The 15762-nt window shown below is 33.8% G+C and overlaps 1 protein-coding gene across 13 annotated transcripts in view; it reads left to right on the forward strand.

Annotated features, from left to right (window-relative positions):
• The window catches only part of mef2cb (myocyte enhancer factor 2cb), a 155263-nt gene that overhangs the window by 111603 nt on the left and 27898 nt on the right, over positions 1-15762 (forward strand). For all 13 annotated transcript variants that reach the window (XM_051108842.1, XM_051108841.1, XM_051108843.1 and 10 more), the window contains one exon: positions 2066-2269. In XM_051108842.1, the coding sequence (XP_050964799.1) occupies positions 2066-2269 (204 nt within the window). The remainder of the gene's footprint in view (positions 1-2065; positions 2270-15762) is intronic.

Raw genomic sequence — 15762 nt, forward strand, 5'->3', positions numbered from 1 at the left:
TTCTTTCTTTTTCTTTCTTTCTTTCTTTCTTTCTTTCTTTCTTTCTTTCTTTTTGTTTACTGTAAAAAAAAGTTCTCAACTTAAAAGTGTTTGTGCTGCCTTACAATTTTAAGTTCATTCAAACATGAAATGTGAAGTGAAAATGGATATCTGAGTTGAGTAAACTTAAAATTTTAAAGCAGTACAAACACTTTTTTTTTTTACTTTTTTTTACAATGTTTCTTTTTCTTTCTTTCTTTCTTTCTTTCTTTCTTTCTTTCTTTCTTTCTTTCTTTCTTTCTTTCTTCACTGTAAAATAATTCAACTTAAAAAAGTTTAGTCAACATGAAATGTTAAGTTGAAACAACTTTTTTAGTCTTTCTTTCTTTCTTTCTTTCTTTCTCTTTCTTTCTTGCTTTATGGACAAAAAAAATGTTTTCTAAGTAACTTTTTAGTGCTTTTTAGTCATTAGTTTGGAACGACATGAGATTGAGTATATTCATTTTAATTTTGGGGGGAACTATCTCTTTTTAAGCTATTTTTACTGGTTGATTAAGTGATATAATTTTTTTTTTTTTGGCGTTAGTTAAAGCAGTTAATTTAGATGTTAACACATAAAGTATGTGTTTAGATTACCTGACAACAAATGTTTATGAAATGTTCCTATTTATGATAAGGCTACACAAGTTTTATTTAGACTATACCAATATGTTTAAATTAAAACACACTTTTTGGAACAAAACTATAGGGCTTATTATCTTTATTTAATTATTTTTATTTATTTATTGTTTTATTTATTGTTTTATTAATTTAAAGTTTCATGACAACCATAGTGAAAAATAAATATATTAAAATTCATTTTAGGCTTAATATTACTCTGAATAAAGTTTAATTATAATTTTTATATCAGTAAGTCTTGAGAAATATGTCAGTAAATATGTTAATAGACTTGAGCTCTACTTAATATAAAATAAATGCATTTTAAATCTATTACTTTTTTACTAGGAAACGGTAGAAACAAATTAGCGGCATCAAAGAATGTAATACCTTATATGAATGCATGGTAAATCTCTTGGTGATTATCACATGCATATTTTGTAATGTAATGCACCTTTGTTATGCAATAAATAAAGAGATATAGATTGCTGTGAGCACGTATCGCAATAACAGGCACAATGGGACATTTTGGCTACATTTAAAAGAGATGAAGAGTTTAGTGGTTTGGCTTCAAGGTTCCTCCTTTGTCGTGAGTTGGTCCGTGTGTGGTTTCTCCAACGCTGCATTTAAGTGCTCAAGAGACATGAAACCTATGAGGTCAGAGAGAGATGCTTCTTATTTTTAATGCTGCTAATTTAGATGAGAACATGCACTGAGAAGTCATTAACAGCCTCTCAAACACTCTGTGGCAGCGATGATCAGTGTGTGCATGTGTTTGTATGTCTGCGCATCTGCTGAAGTGCATTAGCACAGAGGCACGCAAGGAGAATTTGCCTCCCATGCAATACAGACAGTCTTTCTTTTTTTCTTTTTTCCCCAGTGTTTTTAAGGTGAATATGGTTAACCTTTATCATGAAATAAAATCCTTATTATACAGCTGAACTTTTGTGTTAGCGGGGCCAGACAAAGTATTACTGTATTATTCTTAAATAAAAGGTTAATGCATGATTTTGGAGCACACATGTTATATTTCAGTTATTAAAGCTATGTTTTTCTTATGAATGCAAGAATAAAAGCAAAAGGGAAATAGGTATTTTACTTTCTGTTAAAGAACAGAATTTTTAAAAGATCTTCAGTTGATTTATGAGCTATTACGCTACTGTCTATTTTTCCAGATAATTTGGAAGCGCACAAAGGAAAATAAAGGAAAGCAGACAGGAGGAAAGAAAAGTAACATTGATTTTCCGAAGAAACACTGTATTTAGGACAACTCAGGAGTCAGGAATATTTAAGAGCGTCAACGCGCTGAGCAAACACACAAAGAGTCATCCATCTCCGTTTTTATGCCACCAGCCAATGCTTTGTGCTACTCCGTCAGTACAGCCTGTGACTTGTCTAACCTTTTTTTCTCTCTTCTGTCTCTCTCTAGGTGACGTTTACGAAGAGAAAGTTTGGCCTGATGAAGAAAGCCTATGAGCTGAGCGTGTTGTGTGATTGTGAGATTGCCCTCATCATCTTCAACAGTACCAACAAGCTGTTCCAGTATGCCAGCACAGATATGGACAAAGTGTTGCTCAAATACACTGAGTACAACGAGCCACATGAGAGCAGGACCAACTCTGACATTGTGGAGGTGAGTTTCTCAGATCTACACACACTTACCTGACACTCCCACACTGTCAGCAGGTCATTATTAAGAAAAAATAATAATTTTTAAATTAAATAAAAAAAATACACTTCTGTTCAAATGTTTGTGGTCAGGCTCTTATGCTCACCAAAGCTGCATTTATTGATCAAAAATACAGGGAAAACAGCCATATTGTAAAATATCATTACAATATTGTTAAACCATATTAATATATTTTAAAATGTAATTTATTCATGTGATGCACAGCTTAAATTTTAGCAGCCATTACTTCAGGCTTCAGTGTCACATGATCCTTCAGAAATCCTTCTAATATGCTGATTTGCTGCTTAAGAAACATTTCTTGATATTATCAATGTTACAAACAGATGTGCTGCTTAATATTTTTTGTGAAAACCATAAGACTTTTTTTCAAGATGCCTGAAAAGAACAGAGAAAGTTCAAAAGTATGTCTACTGATCAATTTAATTTGATTAAAAAAATGACTAACAAATCTTACTGACCCCAAATGTTTTAACAAAAGTGTCATTAATTAATTATATATTATTATTCATTAATTAATTGATTAATTAATTTATCAATTTCTTGTTTCCCCCAATTTTTATGGAAAGCCATTTCTGCCACTGAATAAAAAAGCAATTTAAAAAAGGTAACTGCGACTTTTTATCTCACAATTAAGACTTTTTTTATCTCAAAATTGCGAGATATAAACTTGTCACAATTCTAAGAAATAAAGTCAGAATTCTAAGAAATAAAGTCAGAATTGTGAGATATAAACTAACAATTGTGACTTTTTCCTCACAACGTTAGAATTGCGAGATATAAACTCGCAATTCTGACTATTTTTCTCAGAATTGCGTGATATAAGCTTACAATTTTGAGTTATAAAGACAGAAAAGTGAGATATAAAATTGCGAGAAATAAAGTCAGAATTGCGAGATAAAAAAGTTTTTGGTCACGGTTCTTTTTTCCTCACAATTCTGAGTTTATATCTCACAATTCTGAGAAAAAAACACATTTGCGAGTTATAAAGTCCAGTTCTGAGGGGGAAAACAAAATGACGTCAGAACTGTTTATATTTTACAATTGTGACTTAACTCGCAATTCTGTGTTATAAAGTCAGAATTGTGAGATACAAAACTCACAATTACCTTTAATTATTTGTTTTATTCAGTGGTGAAAATGGGTTTCCATAGATGTCTGACAAATTAAAATGAAAATTAATTATTGACCTGAGAAACACTGTGTAATTTAAGGGCTGTTTGAAATGAAACTAATGACAAAGTGTTCATTGTAAATGTAGATTTTTATATTGGGGGTCTTAGTTGAAAGCCTTGACGAGTGTTTCATGTATGACGTTTCAGTAAACATAAGTTTCAGTTCTTGTGAATAGTGCCATTGCACTCTTTATTTTCTCATTTTGCCCAGCTCTCTTCCATGGAGAGACTCTATAGACACAAACCCAAATGACGAGCAGTTTTTACGAGAGTTTGATGGACTCAGATCATTCAGCATCCCTCTGATTATAATTCCATAAAACGTACACTAACTAAATACATCAAGCATCATGCTGTATTTCAGTCACTCTGTTTGTTTTGAATGCCAGCGACTTCGATGTCTGCATTTTCGCAATCAGCTTAATGCTCCTAAAGGCTCTCAGGTCTTAGACGCATGCTGTCCGTGGGTTTCTGCCATAAACCTGAGGACCAGGCCACGCTAAGCTATTGTGCTGTAGCTTGAGGCAAACATCCAAAAGCATGTTACAGAGCGAGCTGGTTACATAATCTACTTTTCTGAGATGTCACAACACATCTTAAAAAGCAAAGGTGACATACGTGGGCTGACAAGGTGGTCCTCTGAAGGACTTAAGGCCTCTAAGACCGTGTCCTCATGCCATGCGCAACAACATACATCTACAGAGTTAATATCCCTAGATCTGTGGGTGAGTTTGTGAAGTAGGTTGAGCTCAGTCTTAAGTGCAGTCCAACACCTTTGCACTTAGAGTCAGACAGACAAAACATGTTTTTTTCCTGTCTACTTCCTTTTTTATACTGACATATTATCACAAGTCAGATTCCCGCTCACTCTGTGGTCCGTTTTTTGTTTCTGCTTTATGTACACTTGCTTTAATTCGCTCAGTAACTCTGCAGCTTGATAATTTAGTTTTATTTATGTACATATCCAGCAAGTATATTTCTGTACACTTATATCTCATAAAGCTAGTGTGGCATTTTTAATTTGTTTTTATGTGCTAGGAAATATCATGGCAAATGCAAAGATGGGTTTTTGTACATTCTGTAATCATCGGTCATAAAGTCTGCGACATGCCCATCACCGTTTTTGCCTCTTCTACAAGCTCAGACCTTGAGGCAGATTTAAAGGGCAGGTAGAAAGTGCTTGTTATTCCTGCAGTGCATCAAGGCACAATTACAAAAATGCACTCCAAGCATGAGCAGCTGTGCATTGCACTTGAGAAAAGACTCAGGATGTACAATGCTAGATTTATTATGATTTATTCTTAGAATATGTTTTATCCTGATTCATATTGGAATTCTCAGAAAGATGGGGTAGATGATGTTATCCATTTTAAAGCATGAAGAATCTCGTGGAGGACTCAACAGTCACATGCTTTTTAAAGGAAAGGTTCACTTCCAGAACAAAAATTTACAGATAATGTACTCACCCCGTTTTCATCCAAGATGTTCATTTCTTTCTATTTTCAGTCATAAAGAAATTATGTTTTTTGAGAAAAACATTTCAGGATTTCTATCCATATAGTGGACTTCTATGGTGTCCACGAGTTTGAACTTCCAAAATGCAGCTTCAAAGGGCTCTAAATGATTACTTCATTTAGAAATGGTACTTCTGCAGCGATGTAAGTCGATTTTGATGTACAGAGTTTACGCAGAGCTAGACAAGACATGCATTTGAGGTTAGAAAGTATATATATTGTCAATTATTTTTTGAAAATAACCGATCGTTTCGCTAGATAAGACCCTTCTTCCTTGACTGGGATCGTTTAGAGCCCTTTGAAGCTGCATTTTGGAAGTTCAAACTCTGGGGCACCATTGAAGTCCACTATATGGAGAGAAATTCTGAAATATTTTCCTCAAAAAACATAATTTCTTTATGACTGAACAAAGAAAGACATGAACATCTTGGATGACAAGGGGGTGAGTACATTATCTGTAAATTTTTGTTCAAGCGAACTTCTACTTTAAAGTGCACATTTATTATTATTATTATTATTAGTTTATAGAATTACTTATATATATATATATATATATATATATATATATATATATATATATTATTTAAAGATCATACAGTCCTCATTAGTAGTGGCCCTAAAACACATTTTAGGCTTAATATTAAGAAATGTGCATTGTGCACAAGTAGGACTCCAAATAAGGTTTTATTGAAATGTTTATCAGTAAGTCTCGAGTGATATGTCAGTAAATATGTTAATATATTTAAACTATATTTAGTATGAAATAAATGTATTTTAAATATATTACTTTTTTACTAGGGTATTAATTTACAATTAAATGACAATTCAAACGTGTAACTTACTTTGAAGGCTATCGCAGGTCATTTTCACAGTTTTAACAAAAACTTTTTTAGCTAGCTAGACTTGAAACCGAAACATTATCCTCTTCTGAGAGTAAAATATTCATACAGACTGTTTTTCATTTTTCGAAACATTATAGAACGACTTCAGAGTGCTGCACTCTACTTAAAAAGCAAGTCCTAAACATCATGGTTTGCTCTGCCGCGCGAAGGCAGAAATTTAAAGCACACTGGGAAAATCAGCATCGAAGTGGAAAGAAAATAAAAAAGAGCATAGCGAGTCAAACTGCTCCCATCACCAAGCAACAGCTTTAGTGGAGTTTCTTTCCAATTTGCCAGATTTCGTGTTGGAGAAATCGATTTGAAGGTGGCTAAAATGCCGCCCTAACTGGATTTGTCGACGCTGAAGTGCTGAGCTCCTGCAGGGCCCCGTTTTTCTGCTGCTAGGTTACATCACGGCCAGGGGATGTGGGCGGTAGGAGGTAAAGAGGAACAAAGCAGACTTCCTGTTGTGATGGCAGGATGGGGACGAGGCCTTGGGGTGGGCCGGAGGGGGAACTCGGCATAGGGGTATCAGTGCCATAGTTCAGCTTTGAGCTCCGGAGTGTGTGCGAGACACGTTAGGCAAACACGTATCGGCTATGGACTGTCTGCTGTACGTACAAAGATTTAGCATTGTTTAAACGGGCTGAAAACACACAAACACACACACTCATATAAAACACACAAATCCCAGCAATCTTTCCTGTCTTTGCCTGGAGTGCCTGTGGGGTGCAGTGGGAGGATAAGGAGAGGCAGGGGAGCCGGGCGCAGCGTGTGGGCGTCTTGAAGAGCAGCCCGCTACATTAGCAATAAAGCTCCATGTAATTAGCATGTCTTTGGTTGATAATTAGCGTTGTTGGGAGAGAGGCAGTGAGAGGCTTGCCCAGCCTCTTTAGCTCTGTTTATGAGAGGCTAGAGGCTCTTCTACCCTACTCTGCTCTCTCTGGCTCTTTCTTTCCGCTTATGTCTTCCGTTTTCATCCATTTTTATCTCTGCTTTCGTAGGTCAGGCCATTGTACGCGGATGTGCCTTTCTGAATTTGGCATGTGCGTAATGAAAGATGTAAACATGAAAAGAGAGACATGAAACATATTGATGATTTCTTGTAGATACATTTTAAAAAATGTCTGTATGTACACTTTCATGCATTTTATGTAATTACAAGACTAAATGATGATAGATTCATAATTTAGCTAGGACTTATAAGTCATATTTAGATAAGTCACATTTTTTGTTAGTTTTTGAGCATGGCTTTTCATACCTAATCGAAGCACCTTTCCTAGCGTGTTTAGATTACATAAAAAACTCATTAAAAGTCTCCTACGTCTTAACATCTGAGGCTAGACAAAAGGTGGGAAGGTCCAGATAATTGCACCTTAAGTCATGAAGAAAGAACAAATTACGAGTGCTTGTGTAAGGTAAAATTATCTAGTTTTAGATTAGCAGGGGGGAAAAACAACAAAAACACTACAACATGGTTTGGTTGTCAAAATTCCCTTTTCGTTGGCATAGATGCGATGTTGCAATTATTTGGCAGGAGATTAAAAACTTAAACAGACATAGATTTCCCATAATGCATCGTGCCAGACCAGTTTCCCCAGCATGTGTGGAGCATTAGAGCTCAGCTGAGGAGGTTTTGTTTTTTTTTTTTTTTTTTTTTTAATAACAGTTGAGGGATCAGTTTTATTAATACTAATCAAAGTCTCTGTTTTATTATTTTGTAATTTAATTTTATATTACAGGAAATCAGTCAATTTAAATAATAAAATAAAGTAAAGTAAAACATACTATAAAAACATTATATAAAATATTGTAAACATAATAAAAATGTATATATATATATTTATATTATGCATTTTTATTTATATATATATATATATATATACACACACACATTTTAAATAAAATATTCTATAAAATTCTAGAATTAATATTAAATTTTAAATATTATTTTTATTGTATAAATATAAATTCATATATATATATATATATATATATATTTAATTTACTACAGCATTGTATAAAATTGTAAAATATTATATATATTTTACATTTTATAAAATGTTGAATATAAAATATTCTGTACAATTATATAATTAATATAACATTTTAAATAATAATAATAATGTTTTCATTGTTTAAATGAACAGTTAATTTGCAAAAACAGATAAATCTGTTTTTAACCATTTTGAAATATTGTGTTTTTTCATTGTGCATTCCAATTAATCTCAATCAAACTGCAGTTGGGTTATTTTGATTAAGTAAAAATACACTTAACTAACACAATAAAACAATAAAAAACATGATAACATAATAAAATAACATGATTTTTGAAAATTAATTAGTTAACTGTTTTTGCAAATAAACTCTTCACATATAAATTCAGTAAATTACGTATATAAAAATGGTAACACTTTACAATAAAGTTCATTAGAGAACATTAGTTAACTACATTAGTTAACATGAACTAAGAATGAACAATACTTCTGCAGCATTTATTAATCTAAATGTTAATTTCAACATTTACTAATGCATTATTACAATCAGTTAACATTAGTTAATGCTCTGTGAAATGACACGAACTAACAATGAACAACTGTGTTTTCATTAACTAACATCAACAAACATTAATAAATACTGTAATAAATGTATTGTTTATTTTTGTTAATGTTAGTTAATACATTACCTAACATTAACCTTATTGTAAATTGTTATCATAAACAAAATATACATAATATATTCATTTATATGACATTTTTATTACTTAAATATGTAAAATCAGTAAATTAATGAGTAATGTCACTTTGGATAAAAACGACAGCTAAATGAAAAAATTAGCAAGCACCATTATTTTTTTTTCAGCACATTTATTCAAAATAAGGCAAAACGGAGAGAGATTAGCATGGCTGTAAAAAGAAGAAGCACGTTGTGGCTGCATGCTTTACTGATGTCAACACTCCCGTCATCACATGGAGCGGTCGTGTGAACAGGACACAAACACTTGAGAGAGAGTTTGCCAAACCCATCCCATCATAGATTAGCTTTATCTGAACAGCCACCTTTTAATCTTCTCTCTTCTCTCACCACCACAACTTCTGAATGAATCGGCAATAGAAAGGAGCGCGTTTAGCCGCAAGCACCGGGAGACAAACTGAGAGAGAGAGCGACAGGGAGGGAGGCTGGTGATTATTTCCAAAGGTCACACTGTTAATGACTACCTGCTTGGTTAATGAGATTCCGCAAAGCTCCCTCACGATGTTTCACCCTCATATGTGTTGCCGTGTGCCGAGATGTGTGAGAAGGGTTGCAGGCGTCAGCCTTCTCTCAACTTGCATCTGTTTAAAGTAGAAGGAGAAAGGGGAAAAAAAAATGAAGATCAACACAGGTTCATTAAACGTCTCGGAGAATGCTTAATGTGGACAAGGTAGACTAATTAACTGAATTTCATTTTCATTTCTCTTCAAAGTGGCAGTAAAGAGTTAATTAAAAGATATTTTTCTCGTAAAGGACTTTGCACATTAGCGGGCTGCACCAGTTGAACATTCCCTCAGTTGTCTTTTGAAAAGACTTTCTTTCTTACTAGTTTGAGTAATCAGAGATCAGAGAGAACATTAGCCTACAGCGATTTTCTCTCAGCGCCGACACTCAATGACCATTTATTTAACTTACAAAGGCCTGCTATGACATAACACACTGACATAACTGTGTCCTCTTACAAACAAACATACATCTGATCAAGGGAAATATTTGTGTACCACCAGAATTTACCACCACACACACATCCTATTAATGGCTCACGCAAAGAGTCGTTTTATGGTAACTAATCAGAGCGATGTTGAAGCTCGTTTTTTTTTTTTTTGCCAGAATGTGTCATTAAACTAAGAAGAGGCTTTGTCTAGTTAAGCAAATAAACCCTGTGACATAGACAAGTCAATTGAGGAGGAGATGAACAATGCGTCACAAACAGGATGCATAGTATAAATAGAAACGTTAATTTTCTTACAGTTTGTGATGCTTGATGCTTTAAATAGGAATAAGTACTAAATGAGAATAAGATGATATGAATAAGAACTTATTCATGAGAAGGTAACACTTTACAGTAAGGTTCCGGTATTAACTAATGTGAATGAACAATGAACAATGCATTTATTACAGTGTTTATTCATCTTTGTTAATGTTAGTTAATGAGAATACAGTTTCATTAACAATACAAGTCTTTACTATCACTTTTGATCAGTTTAACACATCCTTGCTGAATAAAAGCATTCATTTCTTTCAAAGAAAGAAAGAAATGACTGACCCCAAATTTTGAACAGTAGTGTATATTCCCTAGTAAAAAAAGTAATGCGTTTATTTATGCGTAAGTATAGTTCAAGTCCATTAACATATTTACTGACGTGTCGCATGAGAGTTACTGACATACAAATTGTAATTAAACTTTATTTGGAGTACTACCTATGCACAATGCACATTTTTTTATATTTAGCCCAAAGTATGTTTTAATGTCACTATTGATGAGGATTGTTTGATCTTTAGATAGCATCGGCCTTTAAATTCAAAATATTTAAAAGTGCATTTGAAGAATACTTGCAATAGTTCCACTTTAGCACAATCAAATATACTTCACCACTTCTTCCGTACAATTAAAGTGTGTTAAGTACAAAATTAGTTGTTCCAATTTAGCAGACTTTAAATATACCAGTATGTATGTTAGTATGCTAAAAATACAATTGCAGGGTATTTTTATTAAGTACATAATATGTAAATGTATTTGTAGTATACTTAGCATGAAATAAATACATTTTAGTATATTTAATTTTCACTTGGATTGTAATAAAGATTTCTAATTTAAATAAATGCTTTTTAACATTTTATTCAGCAAAGAATCCTGAAAAAAGTATCACAGGTTCCAGTAAATAAATAAATATTTAGCAGCACAACTGTTTCCAACACAGATAATAAATCAGTATATTATAATGAGTTTTGAAGGATTTGTGACACACTGGAGTAACGATCAGCTTTGCATCACAGGAATGAATTCTATTTTAAAGTATTAAAATAGAAAACCACTGTTTAAAATTGCAATAATATTTCACAATATTACATTTTCTGTATTTTTATTCATATAAACACAGCCTTGATGAGCAGAAAAGACTTCTTTAAAAAAACAGCAGTGTATATATATCAAGTTGCAGAATGATTTGGCTTCTTGCAGACTGTAAGATTTCAATAGTCTTCATATCATAACAAACCAGATTTAAATTTCTCCACATCCTTGACATGTTGAAAAATCGCTGTAAAATGCGACACGTGTGTGAGACGTCTCCCCAGCCTTCGAAGCCGATCTCATCACTCATTCAGCACCAGTCCGGAGCATTTTGACCCCACAGCTTTAGAACAACTTGTTGAACTTCTGCCGTACGTCTGCTGGACGTGAACGAGCAGAACCGAGAGCGTTTGTTCTGCCTCTCTTTCTCGTTCTCCCCTTCGCTCGGTCTAAATCTCTCGTGTTTTCTCTACACTTCCCTCTGATTGGAAACAGCTGCAAAGCATCTACGGCAACACTTTAAAAACGAGTGCATTTCAGATGTGTCCAAATTAGGAGCCCCCTCCCTCTCTCCCTTCCTCCCTCCGTTTGTGTGTGTGTGTGATGTGGGTCTGTGTGTGTGTGAGTGCGTGCGTGTGTGAGTTTTTTTTAGTATCCTTCCCCTAATAAATGTCTCAAAAAATGGTAGTGGTCTAAAAATAGTGTGCTCTGTTGCTAAATTTAGCACTTGGCTTATTGCGCTGGCGAAGCGAATGGAGAAGAATAGGCGTGGAGAGGCAGGGTGAGTAAGCAAGACTCTATTCATTCAACAGCTTGTGTGGAGGCCTCTAGTGAACCGCTGCCCTTGGACTGCGTCCCCCCTCCACCGCCAGACCTGGGGGTGCCACTAAACATTTGATCCAGAGGATAAAAGCTGTTATTATTTATTTATTTAGAAAGACTCTAAAGGGTTTTTATAGCTAGCGCAACGGATCTGAATGACTTTTCCAGTGCTTCCACATTTATAGAAAGGGCTTTGAGGTTTAAATTAATATGAATGCACATATTAATGTCTTATTCTGCATGTTCATATTTTAGATCCCTTAATTCTACCTTATACCTAAACTAAACAACTAATTTACTAACTATTAATACACAGCAAATAAGGAGTTTGTTCGTGGAAAACTCTTAGTTAATAGTAAATATGTATTCCCTATTCTAAAGCACTTTACAATAAGGTCCCATTGGTTAATGGTAGTTAGTTAATGCTGAATTAACTAACAATAAGCAATACATCTGTTACAGTATTTATTAGTCTTTGTTAATGCTAGTTAATAAAAGTATAACTGTTCATTGTTAATACTTTCTGTTAGCTTAAATCTATTAAATAATATTAAAACTAATACATTTTAATAAATAAAATAAACACTTTTTTTAAGTAATGTATTAGTGAATGCTGAAATTAACAATAACTCAGTTTAATAAATGCTTTAGATTTTTTTTTTAATTGTTAGTTCATGTTAACAAATGTAGTTAATATTAACAAACAAATCATTTTAATATTTACTTTTTTAAAATAATTTAAAACATTACTAGTGACACTTTACAATAAGACTCACTGGTTAACATTAGTTAACTACATTAGTTTACATGAACTTAGAATGAACAATACTTCTAGAGCATTTATTAATTTTAGTTAATGTTAATTTCAGCATTTACTAATGCATTATTAAAATCACAAATATTTGTTAACATAATTTAATGCTTTGTGAACTAACATGAACAAACAATAAACAACTATTTTTATTAACAATCATTAACAAAAATGAATAATCAATGTAATCAATGTATTGTTCACTTTTCATGTTAGTTAGTACATTAATGTTAACAAGTAACAAATGGTAACACTACAATAAGGTGTCATTTGTTAACATTAGTTAGTGTATTAACTAACATGAACGAACAACAAACAATACATTTATTACAGGATTTGTTAATAAAAATACAGTTGTTCATTGTTAATTCATGTTACTTCACATTGCATTAACTAATGTTAACAAACACTTGTGATCTTAAAAATGCATTAGTAAATGCTGAAATTAACATTAACTAAGATTAGTAAATGCTGTAGAAGTTAACTAACCAAACCTTATTGTAAAGTTTTACCACATTTTTAAATATACAAATATTCCATTTATTCTCTCAATTAATATGAGGTCATAATAATATATAATAAAACTACATGCACAATAATTAGCAAACTGGTGAGTTGGCATAAGGTGAAACACATAGACTGTTCTAAATCAGCACAACACATGACATCAGTGCTTTAAGATACAAGAAACAAGGCTGTCCTCTCTGGCTGCCCCTCCTACTGTCAGTGGAAAATGAGCGATCTATTTCTGTATGTGGGTGTAGATGGCAGTGTCCCCTCCCACAGGGCCTGAAGGGTGTGGAAACACAAGGTCATGCCAGAGAGGTCAGGTGCCTGCGCATTGTTCCTCAAAACCCTCTGCCCCTTCCTGTAATGCAGCTGCATGATAAGAACCCCTACAGACAAAGGCTGATAACTGATGTCTGTGTGTGTGTGTGTGTATATATGCAAGCAAGTGTGTTCGCAGCTCACTGCATCCAAAAAAAGAATCACAGCCCTTTCAATATGTGCGTGTGTGCGCGTGATAGGTGTTCTTCTGTCTCTCTAGAAATAAAACAAGACATAAAGACATAACCAGCATGTTTCAAATGGAAAGATGGCCATGGTATAAGCACCCCTTTATTTAGCTTGACTGAGTGTCATTGTGTGCATGTATGGGATGCTCCATTAGGTCATATGAATGACTTGTCTGTCTGTCTTACTAACAACCATGGAGAGAGAATATGAAATGACACGCTTTACAGTCATGTACCCGAATCTGAAAAACATGGCACAACAGAGTATCACATTATTGAAAAGGTAGTAAATAAAGACACAAGCATACCATTTTTTCCCCCTAGAGTTTATTGGTAAGAATAATGTTTCTTTGAGTAACAGCTGTAATCTAGAAAATAGCTAAAATAGCTTTTAGTCTTTCTCCCTGTACTACTTTATTTGTGCCTTTATATCGGGAATTGCTTTAATTTTAGAAATGCCTAAATATAGAAAATTTTAAGTGGATTTGGTCTTTCCCTGTGTTCATCCATTCCAGGCTGTAATTAGATGCTCAAGGTATGATATTACTTATCCATTACTTACCGTAATTATGAGAAATCAAATTTTCCTTGATCGGTTGAGAGAAAGAGTTCATTGTGTCAGGAAAACATACTGTAACTTTTAGAACTGAAAACTTGATAATGAAAAAAAGACAATTTGTTGGAACTAAAGCTTGTTCATTCTGCAAATATCTGAAATCAATATATCTAAACACGCACACACACACCATGGCTCACCAAGGCTGCATTTTTAAAAAAAAAAAAAAAAAAGAAAAAAAAGGAAGTCGTGACAGTTTGGGTTATTTTGCAACCCAGCGCTGGGTAAATATTGGACAGAACACATAGGTTAGTTTGACCCAGCTGGTCGGGTTTTTAAATGTTAAATGTTTTTACCAAACATGCTGGGTTATTATTTTATTTAAGTCAACTATTGTTTAAAAATGATTATATTGCTGGTTTAAAATGGTCTGGAACTTATAAAAACACACACAGAATTACTAGAGGCAACAGCAATAATCAAAAGATGAACATTTATTATTAAGAAAGAACACATGAACAAAATACAAGACAAATTAAATTTATTTGGGTAAATGCAGCATGGTTTACAATATTATACACATTTAACTTGTTTGACAAGTGTTTTAGACATTAAAAATGTAACATTTAAAAGTAGCATTTTAATTTTAGTGTATTGAACCATTCTCTGTAATCGTTTTTTACCGAAATAGCGCTAATTCTCATGCCAGTGTGTCACCAAAATAATACACAAAATGATACACGTTGCGTAAAATAATACAATTTACAAAATAATCCAGCGATATAACCCAGCGTTAAAAATGACCCAGCAACTTGGTTACAGAAAGACTACCTAGCAACTGGGTAAAAATATTAAAAATAACCCAATAAAATGACCCAACAGGCTAAACCCAGGATTTGGGTTAAAAAAAAATTAAAACAGCATTTTTTAGAGTGTACTATAATCAGTGTTTTTTTGTAATAAAGAATGGTGCATTTTTCAGACTCAAAGTAGGAAATTGGCCATTCAAAAAGTGTTTGTTAACATCATGAGTTTACCTTAGAGGGAAAATGTCTGATATGACTGTTACCATTTTTCATATGCCCCATGGAATGGCGGGCCTATAGTTTTTTCTTTGATGCTTGGTTACAGCGTATAGGGGGAAGGGCTCAAACAAGCAAATTATAGTAAAGTAGCTGGTTTTTACGAGTTAAGAGATGCCCTCTTCCAGTGGCTCGAGCCTGATGGGTTAGTTCAAAGATAGATGGTCTTCTGTGATGCATCACCTCGTACTACCATTATACTGTACACATACACACACAGACAGGCACATATGGAGGCCACGTCCCTTGTCATCTGCATTCATGTCTCGCTACACAGTTGTAGCATGTTCAAACCACACTTAATGAAACGGTGGCTTCCCTGCTTTCTCTCCAGCCATATGCTTCCAATAAGGTCAAGACAGACTGGCTCTCTCCCCAGAGTTCTGCACTTGTGTGTTCAACGGGAGCAGGAGACTGCGGTCCCGCCCCCCCAGAAGTACCATATCAAAGCACAGATTTTTTAGTTAGGCCATCTGCAGAGTGCTTTTGGATCATGTGCGTGTCTGTCACTGAGCTTCCCTGACCTCTATCCGCT

Source organism: Labeo rohita, chromosome 5 (genome assembly GCF_022985175.1).
Source record: "Labeo rohita strain BAU-BD-2019 chromosome 5, IGBB_LRoh.1.0, whole genome shotgun sequence".
NCBI lineage: Eukaryota > Metazoa > Chordata > Actinopteri > Cypriniformes > Cyprinidae > Labeo > Labeo rohita.